Consider the following 24,860-nt stretch of genomic DNA (forward strand, 5'->3'; position numbering starts at 1 on the left):
TTACTGAGCGACTATCATACTGTCACACACACATCTGTGGCACGGAGACTGTTGAGTTGTCTCCGACAGATACTGACAGATACTGATTAGCTGACTGAATGGTTAATGACACACACATAGTCCTGCGGGTTATTGTATAAATATGTTCATATGTAGCCTATGTAAATATATTAGCAGTTTGGTCATGAAGAAACCCTAGAAGTGTATGCTTCATTCTTACATTTGTTATAAATCTAGGTGTTGTAATATTATAGCCTACACAATGTCATCATAATGTACTCTGTGGTGTGTTTTGTGTGCGTTTTCTTTTCATTATTCAATCACTTTATAAATCACATGCTGTAACAATGTTGTAATTTATGGAATTGTCATAAATCTGCTGCTGGCAAAGCTTAAACGAATTGTCTGATTCTTCTGCCACTCGAGACCAGCCAATGTTGCAAACAATTGCCACTAGGGGTCGCCTGAATATAATTTAGGGAGAGAGGTGGTAGAGAAACGGTTTTGATAGTTTTGCAGCGCTCATGCAACATCGCCAACAGCCTACCCAAGACAGTCCATAGACAGTCCGCTATATAGGTTCACTTGACTTGCAGTCTCTGTTCTCTGACGCCACTCATGTTGAGGCGGAACGCATCACACCCGATCTGTTCAGCTTTAAGACTTTTGAAGCATAGATTTGATAGTCGAATTGTAGAATAGTGTGTTATTGCAGAGGACGGAATTAAATAAATCCAAATAACTCCATGTACTGCTCAACGGGTAAGTCTTTTTTTTTTTTTTTAACCTGTATTCATTTGCTATAGGGCCCAGTTAAAATTAAACATTGTGTTCTGTTTCATATGCATATAAATACGTTCATAATAACGTTGTCTATATTGCATTATTTTCTAAAGGTGGGAGAAGTCTGTAGGGTTAGCCTATACATTACGTCAGTGGTGTAAAGTAGCCTACTTAAGTAAAAACACTTTAAAGTATTACTTAAGCCGTTTATTTTGGGTATATGTACTTTATAAATCTTTTTTTTTTTTTTTACTTTTACTGCTCAGGCAGGACAGGATTATGATCCAGTTCACGCACCTATGAATATAACGCGTTGTCTTCCCTACTGCCTCTGATCTGGCGGACTCACTAAACAGAAATACTGCGTTTGTCAATGATGTCTGAGTGTTGGTCTGCCCATGACTGTCCGTAAAAAACAAACAAAAAATCGTGCCTTCTGGTTTGCTTAATATAAGGATTTTGATGTATAGCATTTACTTTTACTCAAGTATGACACTACTGTACACTCAAGTAGTATTTTACATGGCGACTTTTATTTTTACTTGAGTAATTTTCTATTAAAACATCTTTACGTTTACTCAAGTATGATCATTTAGTATTTTCCCACCACAGCATTACGTTAATAATATTGTTATAACAATTGTTTATATCATGTTTATATATTTTTGTATCCCAGTGCAGTTTTTAATCAAGGATTATGTTAAATATAGCATCATATTGAAGTTGGATGAAATTGTATTTTGTGCAATTGCCTTTTTTTGACTAGGACCTCATTCAACTCATGTGGATAATCTTTTAGCCTACATATTGCTAGTAGGCTTATCTCAACCTTTTATTGAATTAATATCGTCAATGTATCACCTTATATGCTCAATAGACCCCCCTTTCCCCTCCAAAACAATGTCCTATTATAATCAAATTGCCTAATCATGGTAGTGAATCCATCAACAGAACAATTCCAGAAAACCCATAGGTTGGTACATCAACTGAACAAGCCTTAACAGGCTCTGTACTCCTCAAATGCCTACATTGAATCAAGTCTGGTGATCTAATCACATAGAATGTCTGGACTCCCCAGTCTTTGATTTGGACATTAGGGAGTCCACACACCTTGTTACTGACAACTAAACAAACAGCTGTTGAAGATGTTAACGCTCTGCACACACCTGCACACTGTTTGGCCCTTGAGGACCAGTGTACTCTAACATGTTCCGTTCTTGTATAGGCCTACTGCCTGTGAAAGGCCAGGTTTTCCTTTACTCCGTGGCAATGAGGTTGACCTTTAAGTTTGTTGGCTGTGCCATGCACCCTTTGATATGGAATCAGTCAAACATGGCCCAGTAATAATCTATGCCATGATATTCAGTGAAATCCAAGTCAGTTTGATACAGGAATGGAGTTTCTGTGTCATGTTTTTCAAAGAGATGCCTGAAGGGCATGGATTCGAGGGTCTGTTATGGGACTGTTTCATCTTGAAATACTGGTTTCTATGTTTACATTCACTCCATATACTATGTTTTATTAACAATAAGATGTCAGAACTACTTTTTTAATGTGTATAGTGGAAAAAGAGAGGAGCCGTTTTAAACTTTGCCCAACGGGCAGACGGCATGTTTGAACCCAGACGGTTTACGTGGTAAAAGACCCAATGAATTGCCTATAAAAGACTGGTGGGTTAGCTCTGATCTGGCCGTGTGGTTATATCAGTTTTTCTTTCATTGTCTAAGTGAAGGTTGCCTCTGTAGCTGATCTGAGGTCAGTTTGGCTATGTACCTCCACAAGAGAAGGGATAATCATTGTGGTTGTGTAAACGGATCCCAAATCAGCTCTTAGGGACACCCTCTGCCTGGAGGGCTGTTTCTCCTTGCTTTGTCACAACTTCCCACTGGCTCTCTTAAACAAGTGGATTTCCCAGCAACGCAGACACAGGAGCTTAACCACAAGTGTTTTTTATAGCCGCTGAACCACGCTGGGCTTGGCTGGCAGACCTCTAAGCCTATGCTCAGACAGACAGTGCTTTACACTACGCCTGAATCCTATAGGCTGCTGTACGTATCCACCGTGCTCTATCATGGCTAGTACTGGCTGTTATAGTGGTCCCTCTGTTTCTTTTGTCATAGACTCATCTTGCGTCGTTCACAGATTTTTGCTTCTGGTTTGATTGCACAAATGTGTTTTTTTGAGACCGGGGCCTGGTGCATTGCAGACATCAAAGCAGCACAGCTGGCCTTCTGTTTGCCAGGTGATTACAGTCCCAGTGGGTAGGAGTGCAGCACAGCTGGCCTTCTGTTTGTCAGGTGATTACAGTCTCAGTGGGTAGGAGTGCAGCACAGCTGGCCTTCTGTTTGCCAGGTGATTACAGTCCCAGTGGGTAGGAGTGCAGCACAGCTGGCCTTCTGTTTGTCAGGTGATTACAGTCTCAGTGGGTAGGAGTGCAGCACAGCTGGCCTTCTGTTTGCCAGGTGACTACAGTCTCAGTGGGTAGGAGTGCAGCACAGGGGTTAAGACCTATAATCTGACAGAACTGATGAGTATGCTCCTGCTGCTGTTGTTGATCTGTTGAGTCAATCCCCATGGCGATAGCCCCTCAGACTAACAACACTGTTTGTGTCACTTAGCGTAACCAACCTGGTGCGGTGCAATGCTACTGAAAATAAGCTCCAATTGATTAGAGTTTAGTTTTCATCCACTAAGCAGAGTGTTATAATGCTACAGTACATCAAAGGTTAGAATGTAATGTTATACAGTGGCAAGAAAAAGTATGTGAACCCTTTGGAATTACCTGGATAAGATCTGATCTTCATCTAAGTCACAACAACAGACAAACACAGTGTGCTTAAACTAATAACACACAAATTATTGTATTTTTTGTTGTCTATTTTGAGTACATAATTGAAACATTCACAGTGTAGATTGGAAAAAGTATGTGAACACCTAGGCTAATGACTTCTCCAAAAGCTATTTGGAGTCAGGAGTCAGCTAACCTGGAGTCCAATCAATGAGACGAGATTGGAGATGTTGGTTAGAGCTGCCCTGCCTTATAAAAAACACTCACAAAATGTGAGGTTGCTATTCACAAGAAGCATTGCCAGATGTGAACCATGTCTCGAACAAGAGAGATCTCAGAAGACCTAATTGTTGACTTGCTGTAACGCCCTGGCCATAGAGGGGTTTTTTGTTCTTTATTTTGGTTAGGCCAGGGTGTTACATTGGGTGAGCGTTCTATGTTTATTTTTCTATGTTGGTTTGTTTCTTTGGTTTGGCCGTGTGTGGCTCCCAATCAGGCACAGCTGTAGTTAGTTGTTGCTGATTGGGAGTCACACATAAGTAGTCTGTTTTTCCTTTGGGTTTTGTGGGTGATTGTCTTCTGTTAGTGTGTTTTCCTGACAGGACTGTTTTGCTGTCGTCTTTGGTTTATTTTTGTCAAGTGTTCTCTTTTTTCAATTAAAATTCTAATGATGAACACATCCTCCGCTGCACCTTGGTCTAATTCTGATGACGGCCGTTACACTTGCAAAAAGATGGAAAGTGTTCCAAAAGTATCTCTTAAAGCCTTGATGTTCATCAGTCCACAGTAAGACAAATTGTCTATAAATGGAGAAAGTTCAGCACTGTTGCTACGCTCCCTAGGAGTGGACGTCCTGCAAAGATGACTGTAAGAGCACAGAGCAGAATGCTCAATGAGGTTAAGAAGAATCCTAGAGTGTCAGCTAAAGACTTACAGAAATCTCTGGAACATGCTAACATCTCTGTTGACAAGTCTACGATACGTAAAACACTAAACAAGAATGGTGTTCATGGGAGGACACCACGGAAGAAGCCACGCTGTCCAAAAAAAAACATTGTTGCACATCTGAAGTTTGCAAAAGTTCACCTGGATGTTCCACAGCGCTTCTGACAAGATATTATGTGGACAGATTAAACTAAAGTTCAGTTGTTTGGAAGGAACACACAACACTATGTATAGGAAAAAAAGGCACAGCACACCAACATCAAAACCCCATCCCAACTGTAAAGTATGGTGGAGGGAGCATCATGTTTTGGGGCTGCTTTGCTGCCTCAGGGCCTGGACAGCTTACTATCATCGAGGGAAAAATGAACTCCCAAGTTTATCAAGACATTTTGCAGGAGAATGTAAGGCTATCCGCCAATTGAAGCTCAACAGAAGTTGGGTGATGCAACAGGACAACGACCCAAAACACAGAAGTAAATCAACAACAGAATGGCTTCAACAGAAGAAAATACGCCTTCTGGAGTGGCCCAGTCAGAGTCCTGACCTCAACCCGATTGAGATTCTGTGGCATGACCTCAAAAGAGCGGTTCACACCAGACATCCCAAGAATATTGCTTAACTGAAACAGTTTTGTAAAGAGGAATGGTTCAAAATTCCTCCAGACCGTTGTGCAGGTCTGATCCGCAACTACAGAAAACATTTGGTTGAGGTTATTGCTGCCAAAGGAGGGTCAACCAGTTAATAAATCCAAGGGTTCACATACTTTTTCCACCCTGCTCTGTGAATGTTTACACGGTGTGTTCAATAAAGACATGAAAACGTATAATTGTGTGTGTTATTAGTTTAAGCAGAATGTGTTTGTCTATTGTTGTGACTCAGATGAAGATCAGATCAAATTTTATGATCAGTACAGGTAATTCCAAAGGGTTCACAAACTTTTTTTCTTGCCACTGTAGGTTATAATGCTCTGTTATAATTGGTTATAATGCTGAATAGAGGGTTACAATGTTGAGAGAGTTGTGTCCTCCTCTGGTTCCTGGATCCAGCTACAGGAGTCCGTCTGCCAGTAAGATGAGGTTGCTACAACGCTGACCGACAACACGTCTCACACACTGGATCACAGGTAGGGGAAGTAAAAATCAGATGAAACTTTATATGCTGAAGTTCATTGTGACTGTTGGCTGTGGATGTGCCATGGTACTATTTGTAACAGTAGTCATGTTCTTTATCAGTAACCTGTATGCCACACACTCCTGCAGACCAAGATGTGTGGATCTGCCCTGTCTCGGTGGCTGATGCTGTGTCTGCAGCTATTGGTGATGCTGGTTTTCAGGACACAAGGTAGCCAACACTCAACATATTTCACTACGTTACAGTAGGTTTAGGTGCCATGTTGAATCAAAAGTAGTGGATATTTCCAATAGAAAATGCTATTCTTCCTTTGCAGTGAGAAAGCATGTTTGACTTGGTATGTGGTCGACCACCTTAAAATAGTGAATTGTATTGAGTTTCAGTGCTTCTCGTTGGTTGACTTCCTGTCATGTGTCAGGTGAGGTTATCGCCCCCTCCAGCATGACCGCTGTGGCGGGCCTCCCCTTCACGCTGGGCTGTAACATCACCATAGCGACTGGCGACACGGTCAAGCAGGTCCGCTGGCTGAACAAACACAAGCAGGTTCTCTTGGCGTACGAGCCGGGCGAGTCGGTCAGAACCACCTCCCACCAAGACAACGTGGAGCTAACTTCATCGCACCTTAACGTCAGCGCCATCACCATCAAGAGGGCGGGGCCTAACGACGAGGGCTGCTACCACTGCATCTTTGACATCTACCCCAGCGGAGCACAGGAGGGAAAGACCTGCCTCAGTATCGAAGGTGAGTTTGGCCTCAGTCTAAACAAGGTGGTTTGGTAAACCACGCTCATGTGATGAGTAGCCTTGACTGAGATCTGAAGACTTGCATTAGTGCCCAGAGGTAATGCATAGGCTTTAGCTCAGCATGCTAACCCTGTCTTGGGGGAGCAAGATTTGAACCCCGGTCAGTCACACTAGCAAGGACTTCCAGATATACTGTAGATTCCAGGACTATGGCATGCAATAGCTTCCTTAATTTCTCCTCCTCCTACTCTCTCTCCAGCACCAGGTGACCTTTCTCATAGGGTTGGCACATTCCCAATTGTTACATTTTTCTAAATTGTAAAACAAAGCCCCCTGTGAATTTGTTTATTTTTACAAGGCTTGTAGTTCCCATGTTTTTCAGCACAGTTGATTTGTCTGCTGATTGTGTAAGGTAATGAAAAGTCAGCATGCTCACTTGGCCCTCCCGTCCCGGAATATATCAGTTGTGGATAATCAGAAACAGGAAGTGGGTTGAGGTCAGCCATACTCAACAGACCAGGGCCCCGATACTTTCTCTAACTATAACGACCATACTGCTGTATATATAGTGTATGTGGACACCCCTTCAAACTGGTGGATTCGGCTATTTCAGCCACACCCATTGCTGACAGGTGTTTAAAATCGGGTACACACCCATGCAATCTCCATAGACAAACATTGGCAGTAGAATGGCCTTACTGAAGAGCTCAGTGACTTTCAACGTGGCACCATCATAGGATGCCGTGGAAACGCGTTCTCTGGATTTATGAATCACGCTTCACCATCTGGCAGTCTGAAAGGACGAATCTGGGCTTGGCGGATGCCAGGTCAACGCTACCTGCCCGAATGCATAGTGCCAACTCAAAAATTTGGTGGAGGAGGAATAATGGTCTGGGGCTGTTTTTCATGGTTCGGGCTAGGCCCCTTAAGGTTCCAGTGAAGGGAAATATTTTTGTGTATATACACTGCTCAAAAAAATAAAGGGAACACTTAAACAACACAATGTAACTCCAAGTCAATCACACTTCTGTGAAATCAAACTGTCCACTTAGGAAGCAACACTGATTGACAATACAGTTCACATGCTGTTGTGCAAATGGAATAGACAACAGGTGGAAATTATAGGCAATTAGCAAGACACCCCCAATAAAGGAGTGGTTCTGCAGGTGGGGACCACAGACAACTTCTCAGTTCCTATGCTTCCTGGCTGATGTTTAGGTCACTTTTGAATGCTGGCGGTGCTTTCACTCTAGTGGTAGCATGAGACGGAGTCTACAACCCACACAAGTGGCTCAGGTAGTGCAGCTCATCCAGGATGGCACATCAATGCGAGCTGTGGCAAGAAGGTTTGCTGTGTCTGTCAGCGTAGTGTCCAGAGCATGGAGGCGCTACCAGGAGACAGGCCAGTACATCAGGAGATGTGGAGGAGGCCGTAGGAGGGCAACAACCCAGCAGCAGGACCGCTACCTCCGCCTTTGTGCAAGGAGGAGCAGGAGAAGCACTGCCAGAGCCCTGCAAAATGACCTCCAGCAGGCCACAAATGTGCATGTGTCTGCTCAAACGGTCAGAAACAGACTCCATGAGGGTGGTATGAGGGCCCGACGTCCACAGGTGGGGGTTGTGCTTACAGCCCCACACCGTGCAGGACGTTTGGCATTTGCCAGAGAACACCAAGATTGGCAAATTCACCACTGGCGCCCTGTGCTCTTCACAGATGAAAGCAGGTTCACACTGAGCACGTGACAGACGTGACAGAGTCTGGAGACGCCGTGGAGAACGTTCTGCTGCCTGCAACATCCTCCAGCATGACCGGTTTGGCGGTGGGTCAGTCATGGTGTGGGGTGGCATTTCTTTGGGGGGCCGCACAGCCCTCCATATGCTCGCCAGAGGTAGCCTGACTACCATTAGGTACCGAGATGAGATCCTCAGACCCCTTGTGAGACCATATGCTGGTGCGGTTGGCCCTGGGTTCCTCCTAATGCAAGACATTGCTAGACCTCATGTGGCTGGAGTGTGTCAGCAGTTCCTGCAAGAGGAAGGCATTGATGCTATGGACTGGCCCGCCCGTTCCCCAGACCTAAATCCAATTGAGCACATCTGGGACATCATGTCTCGCTCCATCCACCAACGCCACGTTGCACCACAGACTGTCCAGGAGTTGGCGGATGCTTTAGTCCAGGTCTGGGAGATCCCTCAGGAGACCATCCGCCACCTCATCAGGAGCATGCCCAGGCGTTGTAGGGAGGTCATACAGGCACGTGGAGGCCACACACACTACTGAGCCTCATTTTGACTTGTTTTAAGGACATTACATCAAAGTTGGATCAGCCTGTAGTGTGGTTTTCCACTTTAATTTTGAGTGTGACTCCAAATCCAGACCTCCATGGGTTGATAAATTGGATTTCCATTGATTATTATGTGATTTTGTTGTCAGCACATTCAACTATGTAAAGAAAAAAGTATTTAATAATATTATTTATTTCATTCAGATCTAGGATGTGTTGTTTACATGTTCCCTTTATTTTTTTGAGCAGTATATATATATATATTTCCCTTTATTATTTTCCCCTAACCCTACAACCCCTGCCCTAATTGGAATAAATTAATGGACAACAACACTTAGGCCTCTTCTTCCAGCTTATACATACTATATACATTTTACAGACACAATGTATTTTACAATAATAATCTTTTGTTTGTTTTTAATCCCATCCTTCAACTACCTCCAACCCCTCTCATATACATTGGCAAGAAAAAGTATGTGAACCCTTTGGAATCACCTGGATTTCTTAGTAAATTGGTCATATAATATAACATTTGATCTGATCTTCATCTAAGTCACAACAATAGACAAACACAGTCTGCTTAAACTAATAACACACAAACAATTATACATTCATGTCTTTATTGAACACACCATATAAACATTCACACTGCAGGGTGGAACAAGTATGTGAACCTGTCACAGTTGTTGTCGGTGAATGAGGACCAAAACGCAGCAGGTACGTGAATGCTCATCTTGATTTTTAATTAATCTCAAAAATGAACATACAAAATAACAAAACATGAAAAACGAACACTCGACAAATAAACAGTCTGGTAAGGCACAAGGCTATACACAGAATAATCACCCACAAATCACACATACAAACACACCCTAATATATGGGACTCTCAATCAAAGGCAGATAGACAACACCTGCCTTCAACTGAGAGTCCCAACCCCAATCAACCAAACATAGAAACACACAACCTAGACTAACCATAGAATTAACTAAACATAAACCAAAACCCGGAATTACTAAATCAAACACCCTTTACACAAACACACCACCCCGAACCACATAAAACAAATACCCCCTGCCACGCCCTGACCAAACTACAAAACAATTAACCTTATATACTGGCCAGGACGTGACAGTACCCCCCTAAAGGTGCTACCCCAGAAGCACCTTAACAAAAAAATAACCCCAAGCAACACCAAAAAAAGTCCCCTTTTCTAAAGGGAGGGAAGGGAGGGTGGCTGCCGTCAACGACGGCACTGTGCTACACCCCCCTCCCCAACCCACCTATTTCTGGAGGTGGCTCTGGTTCCGGCCGTTCCAGGCTGTCGGGCCACTCTGGCATCGCCGAGGGGCAGTCGGGCCAGTCTGACATCGCCGGGGGGCAGTCTGGGCAGTCTGGCAATTCGGGAGAGTCTGGGCAGTCTGGCAATTCGGGACAGTCTGGGCAGTCTGGCAATTCGGGACAGTCTGGGCAGTCTGGCAATTCGGGACAGTCTGGGCAGTCTGGCAATTCGGGACAGTCTGGGCAGTCTGGCAATTCGGGACAGTCTGGGCAGTCTGGCAATTCGGGACAGTCTGGGCAGTCTGGCAATTCGGGACAGTCTGGGCAGTCTGGCAATTCGGGACAGTCTGGGCAGTCTGGCAATTCGGGACAGTCTGGGCAGTCTGGCAATTCGGGACAGTCTGGGCAGTCTGGCAATTCGGGACAGTCTGGGCAGTCTGGCAATTCGGGACAGTCTGGGCAGTCTGGCAATTCGGGACAGTTCAGGGCAGTCTGGCAATTCGGGACAGTTCAGGGCAGTCTGGCAATTCGGGACAGTTCAGGGCAGTCTGGCAATTCGGGACAGTTCAGGGCAGTCTGGCAATTCGGGACAGTTCAGGGCAGTCTGGCCACTCCGGCAGGTCAGGGCAGTCTGGCCACTCCGGCAGGTCAGGGCAGTCTGGCCACTCCGGCAGGTCAGGGCAGTCTGGCCACTCCGGCAGGTCAGGGCAGTCTGGCCACTCCGGCAGGTCAGGGCAGTCTGGCCACTCCGGCAGGTCAGGGCAGTCTGGCCACTCCGGCAGGTCAGGGCAGTCTGGCCACTCCGGCAGGTCAGGGCAGTCTGGCCACTCCGGCAGGTCAGGGCAGTCTGGCCACTCCGGCAGGTCAGGGCAGTCTGGCCACTCCGGCAGGTCAGGGCAGTCTGGCCACTCCGGCAGGTCAGGGCAGTCTGGCCACTCCGGCAGGTCAGGGCAGTCTGGCCACTCCGGCAGGTCAGGGCAGTCTGGCCACTCCGGCAGGTCAGGGCAGTCTGGCCACTCCGGCAGGTCAGGGCAGTCTGGCCACTCCGGCAGGTCAGGGCAGTCTGGCCACTCCGGCAGGTCAGGGCAGTCTGGCCACTCCGGCAGTTCAGCGCAGTCTGGCCACTCCGGCAGTTCAGCGCAGTCTGGCCACTCCGGCAGTTCAGCGCAGTCTGGCCACTCCGGCAGTTCAGCGCAGTCTGGCCACTCCGGCAGTTCAGCGCAGTCTGGCCACTCCGGCAGTTCAGCGCAGTCTGGCCACTCCGGCAGTTCAGCGCAGTCTGGCCACTCCGGCAGTTCAGCGCAGTCTGGCCACTCCGGCAGTTCAGCGCAGTCTGGCCACTCCGGCAGTTCAGCGCAGTCTGGCCACTCCGGCAGTTCAGCGCAGTCTGACCTCTCCGGCAGTTCAGCGCAGTCTGACCTCTCTGGCGACTGTTGACTGGCGGGCAGCTCTGACGATGACTGTTGACTGGCGGGCAGCTCTGACGATGACTGTTGACTGGCGGGCAGCTCTGACGATGACTGTTGACTGGCGGGCAGCTCTGACGATGACTGTTGACTGGCGGGCAGCTCTGACGATGACTGTTGACTGGCGGGCAGCTCTGATGATGACTGTTGACTGGCGGGCAGCTCTGATGATGACTGTTGACTGGCGGGCAGCTCTGATGATGACTGTTGACTGGCGAGGCTGGGTTGACGCACTTGTAGCCTGGTGCGTGGTGCTGGTACTGGGTTTACCAGATTATGTACACGCACCTCCAGGCTAGTGCGGGGAGCGGGAACAGGACGAGTCGGACTGGGTTGACGCACTTCCGGGTCCGCACGAGAGACAGGAGCTAGAAACCCAGGGCTATGGAGGCGCACAGCCGGTCTAGATCTTACCTCCTGCACAACCCGCCTTGGCTGGATGGAACTAGTAGCCCTGTACGAGCGGGGTGCTCGTACAGGGCAGACTGGGCTGTGCAGGGGCCTGATGGTAGCCGTGCGTAGAGCGGGAGTTGGGTAGCCTGGTCCTCGGAGGCGTACCGGCGACCAGATGCGCTGCGCAGGCATCCTCCTACCAGGCTGGATGCCCGCTCTAGCACGGCACCTGCGAGGGGCTGGAATAACGCGCACCGGACTGTGCGTGCGTATGGGTGAGATAGTGCGCTCCTCAGCGAAACATAGCGCTCTCCACCCCATACGCTCCTCCATATAACCACGAGTAGCTGGCTTCCGGCTCTTCTTACGCCTAGCCAAACTACCCGTGTGCCCCCCCAAAAATTTTTCTTGGGGGTGCCTCTCGTGCTTCTCCTTCAGCGCGTACTTGGCCTCGTACCACCGCCTCTCTGCCTTGGCTGCCTCAATTTCCCACTGCGGGCGTCGATAATCCCCAGCCTGGTACCAAGGTCCGGCCCCGTCCAGAACTTCCTCCCAAGTCCACTTCTCCCGCCAGTCCAACTCGAACTCCGTCTGCTCCTTCCTCTGCTGCTTGGTCCTTTGGTGGTGGGTGATTCTGTCACAGTTGTTGTCGGTGAATGAGGACCAAAACGCAGCAGGTACGTGAATGCTCATCTTGATTTTTAATTAATCTCAAAAATGAACATACAAAATAACAAAACATGAAAAACAAACACTCGACAAATAAACAGTCTGGTAAGGCACAAGGCTATACACAGAATAATCACCCACAAATCACACATACAAACACACCCTAATATATGGGACTCTCAATCAAAGGCAGATAGACAACACCTGCCTTCAACTGAGAGTCCCAACCCCAATCAACCAAACATAGAAACACACAACCTAGACTAACCATAGAATTAACTAAACATAAACCAAAACCCGGAATTACTAAATCAAACACCCTTTACACAAACACACCACCCCGAACCACATAAAACAAATACCCCCTGCCACGCCCTGACCAAACTACAAAACAATTAACCTTATATACTGGCCAGGACGTGACAGAACCCTTGGATTTAATAACTGGTTGACCCTCCTTCGGCAGAAATAACCTCAACCAAATGTTTTCTGGAGTTGCGGATCAGACCTGCACAACGGTCTGGAGGAATTTTGGACCGTTCCTCTTTACAAAACTGTTTCAGTTAAGCAATATTCTTGGAATGTCTGGTGTGAACCGCTCTCTTGAGGTCATGCCACAGCACCTCAATCGGGTTTGAAGTCAGGACTGGGCCACTCCAGAAGGCGTATTTTATTTTTTCTGTTGAAACAATTCTGTTGATTTATTTCTGTTTTTTGGATCGTTGTCCTGTTGCATCACCCAACTTCTGTTGAGCTTCAATTAGTGGACAGATAGCCTTACATTCTCCTGCAAAATGTCTTGATAAATTTGGGAATTCATTTTCCCGTCGACGATAGCAAGCTGTCCAGGCCCTGAGGCAGCAAAGCAGCCCCAAACCACGATGCTCCCTTCCCTATACATTACAGTGGGGATGGGGTTTTGATGTTGGTGTGCTGTGCCTTTTTTTTCTCCACACATAGTGTTGTGTGTTCCTTCCAAACAACTCAACTGTAGTTTAATCTGTCCACCGAATATTTAGCCAGTAGGCTGTGGAACATCCAAGTGCTCTTTTGCAAACTTCAGATGTGCAGCAATGTTTTTTTGGACAGCAGTGGCTTCTTCCGTGGTGTCCTCCCATGAACACCATTTTGGTTTAGTGTTTTACGTATCGTAGACTCGTCAACAGAGATGTTAGCATGTTCCAGAGATTTCTGTAAGTCTTTAGCTGACACTCTAGGATTCTTCTTAACCTCACTGAGCATTCTGTGCTGTGCTCTTGCAGTCATCTTTGCAGGACGGCCAGTCCTATGGAGAGTAGCAACAGAGATACTTTAGAGATACTTTTGTAACCCTTTCCAGCTTTATTCAAGTAAACAATTCTTAATCTTAGGTCTTCTGAGATCTCCTTTGTTCGAGGCATGGTTCACATCAGGCAATACTTCTTGTACATTGTTGTGAGTGTTTTTTATAGGGCAGGGCAGCTCTAACCAACATCTCCAATCTGGTCTCGTTGATTGGACTCCAGGTTAGCTGACTCCTGACTCCAATTATCTTTTGGAGAAGTCATTAGCCTAGGGGTTCACATACTTTTTCCCAATGTTTAAATTATGTTTTCAATATAGACAAGAAAAATACAACAATTTGTGTGATGGTAGTTTAAGCACACTGTTTGTCTATTGTTGTGACTTAGATGAAGATCATATCAAATTTTATGACCAATTTATTCAGAAATCCAGGAAATTCCAAACGGTTTACATGCTTTCTCTTGCCACTGTATCTCTGAAGACCATCCAGTGAAGGGAAATCTTAACGCTACAACATACGACATTCTAGACGATTTTGTGCTTCCAACTTTGTGGCAAAAGTCTGGGGAAGGCCCTTTCCTGTTTCAGCAAGACAATGCCCCCATGCACAAAGCGAGGTCCATACAGAAATGGTTTATTGATATCGGTATGGAATAACTTGATTGGCCTGCACAGAGCCCTGACCTCAACCCCATTGAACACCTTTGGGATGAATTGGAACGCCTACTGCGGACCAGGCCATAATCACCCAACATCAATGCCCGACCTCACTAATGCGCTTGTGGCTGAATGGAAGTAAGTCCCCACAGCAATGTTCCAACATCTAGTGGAAAGCCTTCCCAGAAGAGTGGAGGCTGTCATAGCAGCAAAGGGGGGACCAACTCCATTTTAATGCCCATGATTTTAGAATGAGATGTTCATCGAGCAGGTTCCACATACTTTTGTTCATGTAGTGTGCATAAGGTTTTAAATGGGTCCAAATGATTTCTATATTTAAATGCCTTGCTGAAATGTAAGCCTCCAAACACTTTGTCATATCTCTCTAACCCACTAGTATGAATGTGCTCCTCCCATTCCAATGCTCACCTACTGATACCTTCCTCTGTCTCCCTGTGTCTGACCCAGTCAAAGTGGGCAACGAGGGTAATAAAACAGCCATCAGCGGGAAGCTGGCCACCATGTCCTGCTGGTACGGCCTCCCAGACAGGGTACGCCAGGTCCTGTGGAGGAAGACTGCAGAGCAGGGCGACACGACCACGTTGGCCTCCTTTGCCAAGCGAGGCCAACCCAGCATTGAGGAACCTTATCGGGGACGCATGACCCTGAACCCCTCCCTGGGAGACACCCAGCTGTCCATCAGGCCGGTGAAGACGGAGGACGAGGGCTGCTACACCTGCGAGTTCCACACCTACCCAGAAGGCACCAGGAGTGCCACGGCCTGCCTCTTTGTATATGGTGTGTATGGATGGGGGTTATTAGGGGTCATTTGGAAGGTTGTATTGTTGAAATGAACTTATATCTCAGGGAGTATATCCACTGAGGCTATTGCTGTAAGGAAAGTTTTAATTGATAATGGTTTTTGCTGGAATTTCCTGCTCTCAATCTTCACTGATAAAGATGTGGCTCAAAACCAGTAGCAGTCATCTACTGCCCAGCCATTCTAGTATACTTTATATTTAGTTTGTTGGAAAACGTAGCCATGTGCCCCAAGGTAGTCAATTGTTGTGCTCATTGAAGGCCAAACAGGCCCATTGAGACTGGATGAGAGGGTGTGTGTTTATGTCTATACACTCCAGGTCATTAAAGGGCCATGTGTAATCACACTGTAATCACATTGTAATCACACTGTAATCACACTGTAATCACACTGTAATCACACTGTAATCACACTGTAAAAATTTGATGATTTCCCGGATGATGTTGTCATAGTAGACATTCTAATAGTAAATTGGAAGGAATAGTAGATAGGAAGGAAGTCGTATTATAAGATGATACACTTCTCCCTGTCTGTGTGTGTGTGTGTGTGTTTCCCAGATATAGCACAGGAAAGGGAAGAGCTTTATGTAGCCAGTGGAAGGAGCCAGAATGGGTCACAATGCTACTGTTTAGACCTGCTGTGGAGACACTCTATTGTACAGTTACTAAACCCAGGGCCCTTTAGGGGTGGAAGGCTACCCTTTAGTGCAGGGCTGCCCAACCCTGTTCCTGGAGTGATACCCTCCTGTAGGTTTATATTCCAACCCTGGAGGATGGTATCTCTCCAGGAACAGGGTTGGAGTATAAACCTACAGGAGGGCATCTCTTCAGGAACAGGGCTAGAGTATAAACCTACAGGAGGGTATCTCTTCAGGAACAGGGTTGGAGTATAAACCTACAGGAGGGTATCTCTCCAGGAACAGGGTTGGAGTATAAACCTACAGGAGGGCATCTCTCCAGGAACAGGGTTGGAGTATAAACCTACAGGAGGGTGTCTCTCCAGGAACAGGGTTGGAGTATAAACCTACAGGAGGGTATCTCTCCAGGAACAGGGTTGGAGTATAAACCTACAGGATGGTATCTCTCCAGGAACAGGGTTGGAGTATAAACCTACAGGAGGGCATCTCTTCAGGAACAGGGTTGGAGTATAAACCTACAGGAGGGTATCTCTCCAGGAACAGGGTTGGAGTATAAACCTACAGGAGGGTATCTCTCCAGGAACAGGGTTGGAGTATAAACCTACAGGAGGGTGTCTCTCCAGGAACAGGGTTGGAGTATAAACCTACAGGAGGGTATCTCTCCAGGAACAGGGTTGGAGTATAAACCTACAGGACGGTATCTCTCCAGGAACAGGGTTGGAGTATAAACCTACAGGAGGGTGTCTCTCCAGGAACAGGGTTGGAGTATAAACCTACAGGAGGGTGTCTCTCCAGGAACAGGGTTGGAGTATAAACCTACAGGATGGTATCTCTCCAGGAACAGGGTTGGAGTATAAACCTACAGGAGGGTATCTCTCCAGGAACAGGGTTGGAGTATAAACCTACAGGAGGGTATCTCTCCAGGAACAGGGTTGGAGTATAAACCTACAGGAGGGTATCTCTCCAGGAACAGGGTTGGGCTGTTTTAGTGCATTCTGCCCACTGAAATATAAGAACCACAAATGTTATGCCCTTGGTGGCATACTGAGATAGATACGAGTATTTCACACTGGAAACTCAACATTGCCTATTGTAATTTCACAGTTATGGAATTTAAGTTATAGAATTTGACTTTGATAGAATGCCTCTTAGATGCTGTGTGGCAGGCTATGGACTGATTACAGAAGTCCTTAGATGCTGTGTGGCAGGCTATGGACTGATTACAGAACTCTTCTTAGATGCTGTGTGGCAGGCTATGGACTGATTACAGAAGTCCTCTTAGATGCTGTGTGGCAGGCTATGGACTGATTACAGAAGTCCTCTTAGATGCTGTGTGGCAGGCTATGGACTGATTACAGAAGTCCTCTTAGATGCTGTGTGGCAGGCTATGGACTGATTACAGAAGTCCTCTTAGATGCTGTGTGGCAGGCTATGGACTGATTACAGAAGTCCTCTTAGATGCTGTGTGGCAGGCTATGGACTGATTACAGAAGTCCTCTTAGATGCTGTGTGGCAGGCTATGGACTGATTACAGAACTCTTCTTAGATGCTGTGTGGCAGGCTATGGACTGATTACAGAAGTCCTCTTAGATGCTGTGTGGCAGGCTATGGACTGATTACAGAAGTCCTCTTAGATGCTGTGTGGCAGGCTATGGACTGATTACAGAACTCCTCTTAGATGCTGTGTGGCAGGCTATGGACTGATTACAGAAGTCCTCTTAGATGCTGTGTGGCAGGCTATGGACTGATTACAGAAGTCCTCTTAGATGCTGTGTGGCAGGCTATGGACTGATTACAGAAGTCCTCTTAGATGCTGTGTGGCAGGCTATGGACTGATTACAGAAGTCCTCTTAGATGCTGTGTGGCAGGCTATGGACTGATTACAGAACTCCTCTTAGATGCTGTGTGGCAGGCTATGGACTGATTACAGAATGTGAGTGTTGGGACTTGGGAGTGATAAAGTTGTTAGAGGGAGGGGTGATGATTTTGGAGACAGGAAAGAGGGGATTTAAATGGGCTGAGACCCAGGGGATGACTGGGTCACTGTTTTCCCTAGACACAGGCCCTCTCTGTCTGTCTGTGTCTGTGTGTGTGTGGTGCTCTGATCAGTATGTCTCTGTGTGAGTCCCTCTGCTCCAATCTCATCCGAACAGCCCTGCTTTTGTCCACTGTAAAGACAGCAGTAAACCCAGGCACCGATGCCCATCTGTCATTCCGTCCTGTTTCCATGTTGTGCAGTCTGATATAGTGAGGTCTCATTGTGTCAGATGGAGACTGGAGGGTTGGAGGCCATGTCCTGTTTCCATGTTGTGCAGTCTGATATAGTGAGTTCTCATTGTGTCAGATGGAGACTGGAGGGTTGGAGGCCATGTCCTATGCCATGATGAAGACAGAGGAACTAACACAACACCAGACCACACAATAAAACAACAAATACCAGACAAGATAACATCAGTCAGACCACACCAGACCAGATAACATCAGCCAGACTACACCAGACTAGATAACATCAGTCAGACCACACCAGACTAGATAACATCAGTCAGACCACACCAGACTAGATAACACCAGTCAGACCACACCAGACTAGATAACACCAGCCAGACTACACCAGACTAGATAACACCAGTCAGACTACACCAGACCAGATAACACCAGCCAGACTACACCAGACTAGATAACATCAGTCAGACCACACCAGACCAGATAACACCAGTCAGACTACACCAGACTAGATAACACCAGTCAGACCACACCAGACTAGATAACACCAGTCAGACTACACCAGACTAGATAACACCAGTCAGACCACACCAGACTAGATAACACCAGTCAGACCACACCAGACTAGATAACACCAGTCAGACCACACCAGACTAGATAACACCAGTCAGACCACACCAGACTAGATAACACCAGTCAGACCACACCAGACTAGATAACACCAGTCAGACCACACCAGACTAGATAACACCAGTCAGACTACACCAGACTAGATAACACCAGTCAGACCACACCAGACTAGATAACACCAGTCAGACCACACCAGACCAGATAACAGCAGACTAGATAACACCAGTCAGACTACACCAGACTAGATAACACCAGTCAGACCACACCAGACTAGATAACACCAGTCAGACCACACCAGACCAGATAACATCAGCCAGACTACACCAGACCAGATAACACCAGTCAGACCACACCAGACCAGATAACATCAGCCAGACTACACCAGACTAGATAACACCAGTCAGACCACACCAGACCAGATAACAGCAGACTAGATAACATCAGCCAGACTACACCAGACTAGATAACACCAGTCAGACCACACCAGACCAGATAACAGCAGACTAGATAACATCAGCCAGACTACACCAGACTAGATAACATCAGTCAGACCACACCAGACTAGATAACATCAGTCTGACCACACCAGACTAGATAACACCAGACAAGATAACACCAGTCAGACCACACCAGACCAGATAACATCAGCCAGACTACACCAGACTAGATAACACCAGTCAGACCACACCAGACCAGATAACAGCAGACCAGATAACATCAGTCAGACCACACCAGACCAGATAACATCAGTCAGACCACACCAGACCAGATAACATCAGCCAGACTACACCAGACCAGATAACATCAGCCAGACTACACCAGACCAGATAACATCAGCCAGACTACACCAGACTAGATAACATCAGTCTGACCACACCAGACTAGATAACACCAGTCAGACCACACCAGACCAGATAACACCAGACAAGATAACACCAGTCAGACCACACCAGACCAGATAACATCAGCCAGACTACACCAGACTAGATAACACCAGTCAGACCACACCAGACCAGATAACAGCAGACCAGATAACATCAGTCAGACCACACCAGACCAGATAACATCAGTCAGACCACACCAGACCAGATAACATCAGCCAGACTACACCAGACCAGATAACATCAGCCAGACTACACCAGACCAGATAACATCAGCCAGACTACACCAGACCAGATAACACCAGCCAGACTACACCAGACTAGATAACACCAGTCAGACCACACCAGACCAGATAACATCAGTCAGACCACACCAGACCAGATAACATCAGCCAGACTACACCAGACCAGATAACATCAGCCAGACTACACCAGACCAGATAACATCAGCCAGACTACACCAGACTAGATAACACCAGCCAGACTACACCAGACTAGATAACACCAGTCAGACCACACCAGACCAGATAACATCAGACCAGATAACACCAGACCAGATAACACCAGACCAGATAACACCAGACCAGATAACACCAGTCAGACCACACCAGACCAGATAACAGCAGACTAGATAACACCAGTCTGACTACACCAGACTAGATAACACCAGTCAGACCACACCAGACCAGATAACATCAGCCAGACTACACCAGACTAGATAACACCAGTCAGACCACACCAGACAAGATAACACCAGCCAGACTACACCAGACTAGATAACACCAGTCAGACCACACCAGACCAGATAACACCAGTCAGACTACACCAGACCAGATAACATCAGCCAGCCTACACCAGACTAGATAACACCAGACCAGATAACACCAGACTAGATAACATCAGCCAGACCACACCAGACCAGATAACATCAGTCAGACCACACCAGACCAGATAACATCAGTCAGACCACATCAGACCAGATAACACCAGACCAGATAACACCAGACCAGATAACACCAGACTAGATAACATCAGCCAGACTACACCAGACTAGATAACACCAGTCAGACTACACCAGACTAGATAACACCAGTCAGACCACACCAGACTAGATAACATCAGTCAGACCACACCAGACAAGATAACACCAGACCAGATAACACCAGACCAGATAACATCAGCCAGACCACACCAGACAAGATAACATCAGCCAGACCACACCAGACTAGATAACATCAGCCAGACTACACCAGACTAGATAACACCAGTCTGACCACACCAGACCAGATAACACCAGCCAGACTACACCAGACTAGATAACACCAGACTAGATAACATCAGTCAGACTACACCAGACTAGATAAGAACATCAGTCAGACTACACCAGACCAGATAACATCAGCCAGACCACACCAGACTAGATAACACCAGCCAGACCACACCAGACTAGATAACACCAGCCAGACTACACCAGACTAGATAACACCAGTCAGACCACACCAGACCAGATAACAGCAGACCAGATAACATCAGTCAGACCACACCAGACCAGATAACATCAGTCAGACCACACCAGACCAGATAACATCAGCCAGACTACACCAGACCAGATAACATCAGCCAGACTACACCAGACCAGATAACATCAGCCAGACTACACCAGACCAGATAACACCAGCCAGACTACACCAGACTAGATAACACCAGTCAGACCACACCAGACCAGATAACATCAGTCAGACCACACCAGACCAGATAACATCAGCCAGACTACACCAGACTAGATAACACCAGTCAGACCACACCAGACCAGATAACAGCAGACCAGATAACATCAGTCAGACCACACCAGACCAGATAACATCAGTCAGACCACACCAGACCAGATAACATCAGCCAGACTACACCAGACCAGATAACATCAGCCAGACTACACCAGACCAGATAACATCAGCCAGACTACACCAGACCAGATAACACCAGCCAGACTACACCAGACTAGATAACACCAGTCAGACCACACCAGACCAGATAACATCAGTCAGACCACACCAGACCAGATAACATCAGCCAGACTACACCAGACCAGATAACATCAGCCAGACTACACCAGACCAGATAACATCAGCCAGACTACACCAGACTAGATAACACCAGCCAGACTACACCAGACTAGATAACACCAGTCAGACCACACCAGACCAGATAACATCAGACCAGATAACACCAGACCAGATAACACCAGACCAGATAACACCAGTCAGACCACACCAGACCAGATAACAGCAGACTAGATAACACCAGTCTGACTACACCAGACTAGATAACACCAGTCAGACCACACCAGACCAGATAACATCAGCCAGACTACACCAGACTAGATAACACCAGTCAGACCACACCAGACAAGATAACACCAGCCAGACTACACCAGACTAGATAACACCAGTCAGACCACACCAGACCAGATAACACCAGTCAGACTACACCAGACCAGATAACATCAGCCAGCCTACACCAGACTAGATAACACCAGACCAGATAACACCAGACTAGATAACATCAGCCAGACCACACCAGACCAGATAACATCAGTCAGACCACACCAGACCAGATAACATCAGTCAGACCACATCAGACCAGATAACACCAGACCAGATAACACCAGACCAGATAACACCAGACTAGATAACATCAGCCAGACTACACCAGACTAGATAACACCAGTCAGACTACACCAGACTAGATAACACCAGTCAGACCACACCAGACTAGATAACATCAGTCAGACCACACCAGACAAGATAACACCAGACCAGATAACACCAGACCAGATAACATCAGCCAGACCACACCAGACAAGATAACATCAGCCAGACCACACCAGACTAGATAACATCAGCCAGACTACACCAGACTAGATAACACCAGTCTGACCACACCAGACCAGATAACACCAGCCAGACTACACCAGACTAGATAACACCAGACTAGATAACATCAGTCAGACTACACCAGACTAGATAAGAACATCAGTCAGACTACACCAGACCAGATAACATCAGCCAGACCACACCAGACTAGATAACACCAGCCAGACCACACCAGACTAGATAACACCAGCCAGACTACACCAGACTAGATAACACCAGTCAGACCACACCAGACTAGATAACACCAGCCAGACTACACCAGACTAGATAAGAACATCAGTCAGACTACACCAGACTAGATAACACCAGTCTGACCACACCAGACCAGATAACACCAGCCAGACTACACCAGACTAGATAAGAACATCAGTCAGACTACACCAGACTAGATAACACCAGCCAGACTACACCAGACTAGATAAGAACATCAGTCAGACTACACCAGACTAGATAACATCAGTCTGACTACACCAGACTAGATAACACCAGTCAGACTACACCAGACTAGATAACACCAGTCAGACCACACCAGACTAGATAACACCAGTCAGACCACACCAGACTAGATAACACCAGCCAGACTACACCAGACTAGATAACACCAGCCAGACTACACCAGACTAGATAAGAACATCAGTCAGACTACACCAGACTAGATAACATCAGTCTGACCACACCAGACTAGATAACACCAGTCAGACCACACCAGACCAGATAACACCAGCCTGACCACACCAGACCAGATAACAGCAGACTAGATAACACCAGCCAGACTACACCAGACTAGATAACATCAGTCTGACCACACCAGACTAGATAACATCAGTCAGACCACACCAGACTAGATAACACCAGTCAGACCACACCAGACCAGATAACAGCAGACTAGATAACACCAGCCAGACTACACCAGACTAGATAACACCAGTCAGACCACACCAGACTAGATAACACCAGTCAGACCACACCAGACTAGATAACACCAGCCAGACTACACCAGACTAGATAACATCAGTCTGACCACACCAGACTAGATAACACCAGTCAGACTACACCAGACTAGATAACATCAGCCAGACTACACCAGACTAGATAACATCAGTCAGACCACACCAGACCAGATAACACCAGTCAGACACCACTGGAGGACTGGAGTTGAGAACCACTGTTGGGGGTCATGGAGGACTGGAGTTGGGAACCACTGTTGGGGGTCCTGGAGGACTGGAGTTGGGAACCACTGCTGGGGGTCCTGGAGGACTGGAGTTGGGAACCACTGTTGGGGGTCCTGGAGGACTGGAGTTGAGAACCACTGTCTTACACTGTATATACTGTCATTCACCATAAACATGATCTCTCATCCATTGTGTGTGATGTCTCCCTCAGTGCTGCCCAACCCAGAGATCACCTACATGGCCTCCAGCGGGGTCATCGAGGCCAACTGCACGGCCGCAGCCCGTCCTGCAGCTCAGATGGTATGGAATGTGGAGGGGGACAACCGGACGCTGGGGCCGTCCGTGTCCTCATCCTACGACCAGGGGGACGGCACCACCCTGGTCACCAGCACCCTCCTCCTCCAGGAGGGCCTGCTCCATGACCTATCCGTCAAATGCATGGTGCACCACCGAGGCCTGGACTCGCCCATGTCCGTCAACCTCAATGGTGAGCAGCTCAGAGAATCATATTGGCTCAATAAAGATTTATATATTAGCAGTAAATCATTAATACATGTCTTATAATTGATCTAATAAAGGTATGTTAATGATACTTTTTTTTAATAAAGTGTCACCCAGATTTTTTCTGCTTATGAAGACAAGTCTGCTTAACAGCCCTCGCAATGTGACAGTGCTGGGTTCAAATAGTATTTTTTTTTCAAATGCCATACATGGAGTGCGATGGGCAGGGTTTGCACTTTTAGGACTATTGTTTTGGGTCCATTCCCCCAGGAGAGGTCAATCAAGCCCAGGACTTGGGACCACTGTTTGAACCCAGGTCTGCATTGTGGTTCAACATGTGTAGAGTTGTGTGTTGAAATCCTGTATTGTAACACTGTCCTGATCTAGTTTTGTGATTGTATCCATTTGGGGGAGTGATTCCTAGGAAAGCTTCAGTTGCTATTCTAGTTATGTACAATTATGGCTCGTTTGATAGACCATTAAGTGCTACAGTTTCCAGGAAGTGGAAAACCAAAATAAGCATCAAGCCTTTTCCACAGTACATCTATCACTCTTGTTGTGAAGCTCATATCATGAGTTATGGTCAAAATGAGGCATAGTTTAATGTCCTTGAATTCAATATTGTGGTCCTGTCTGG

The 24,860-nt window shown here is 46.9% G+C and overlaps 1 protein-coding gene across 4 annotated transcripts in view; it reads left to right on the forward strand.

The window, feature by feature from the left end:
* The first annotated feature begins 502 nt into the window (after window positions 1–502).
* LOC106575846 (nectin-1) overlaps window positions 503–24,860 on the forward strand; it is a 42,503-nt gene continuing 18,145 nt past the window's right edge. For 3 of the 4 annotated variants that reach the window (XM_045699405.1, XM_045699408.1, XM_045699407.1), the window contains exons 1-6: window positions 503–762; window positions 5,563–5,639; window positions 5,749–5,857; window positions 6,066–6,389; window positions 14,895–15,224; window positions 23,934–24,209. In XM_045699405.1, the coding sequence (XP_045555361.1) occupies window positions 5,782–5,857; window positions 6,066–6,389; window positions 14,895–15,224; window positions 23,934–24,209 (1,006 nt within the window). In that variant the 5' untranslated portion in view covers window positions 503–762; window positions 5,563–5,639; window positions 5,749–5,781. The remainder of the gene's footprint in view (window positions 763–5,562; window positions 5,640–5,748; window positions 5,858–6,065; window positions 6,390–14,894; window positions 15,225–23,933; window positions 24,210–24,860) is intronic. The other variant, XM_045699406.1, reaches the window with a different exon arrangement.

This window comes from Salmo salar, chromosome ssa17 (genome assembly GCF_905237065.1).
Source record: "Salmo salar chromosome ssa17, Ssal_v3.1, whole genome shotgun sequence".
NCBI classification, from domain to species: Eukaryota; Metazoa; Chordata; class Actinopteri; order Salmoniformes; family Salmonidae; genus Salmo; species Salmo salar.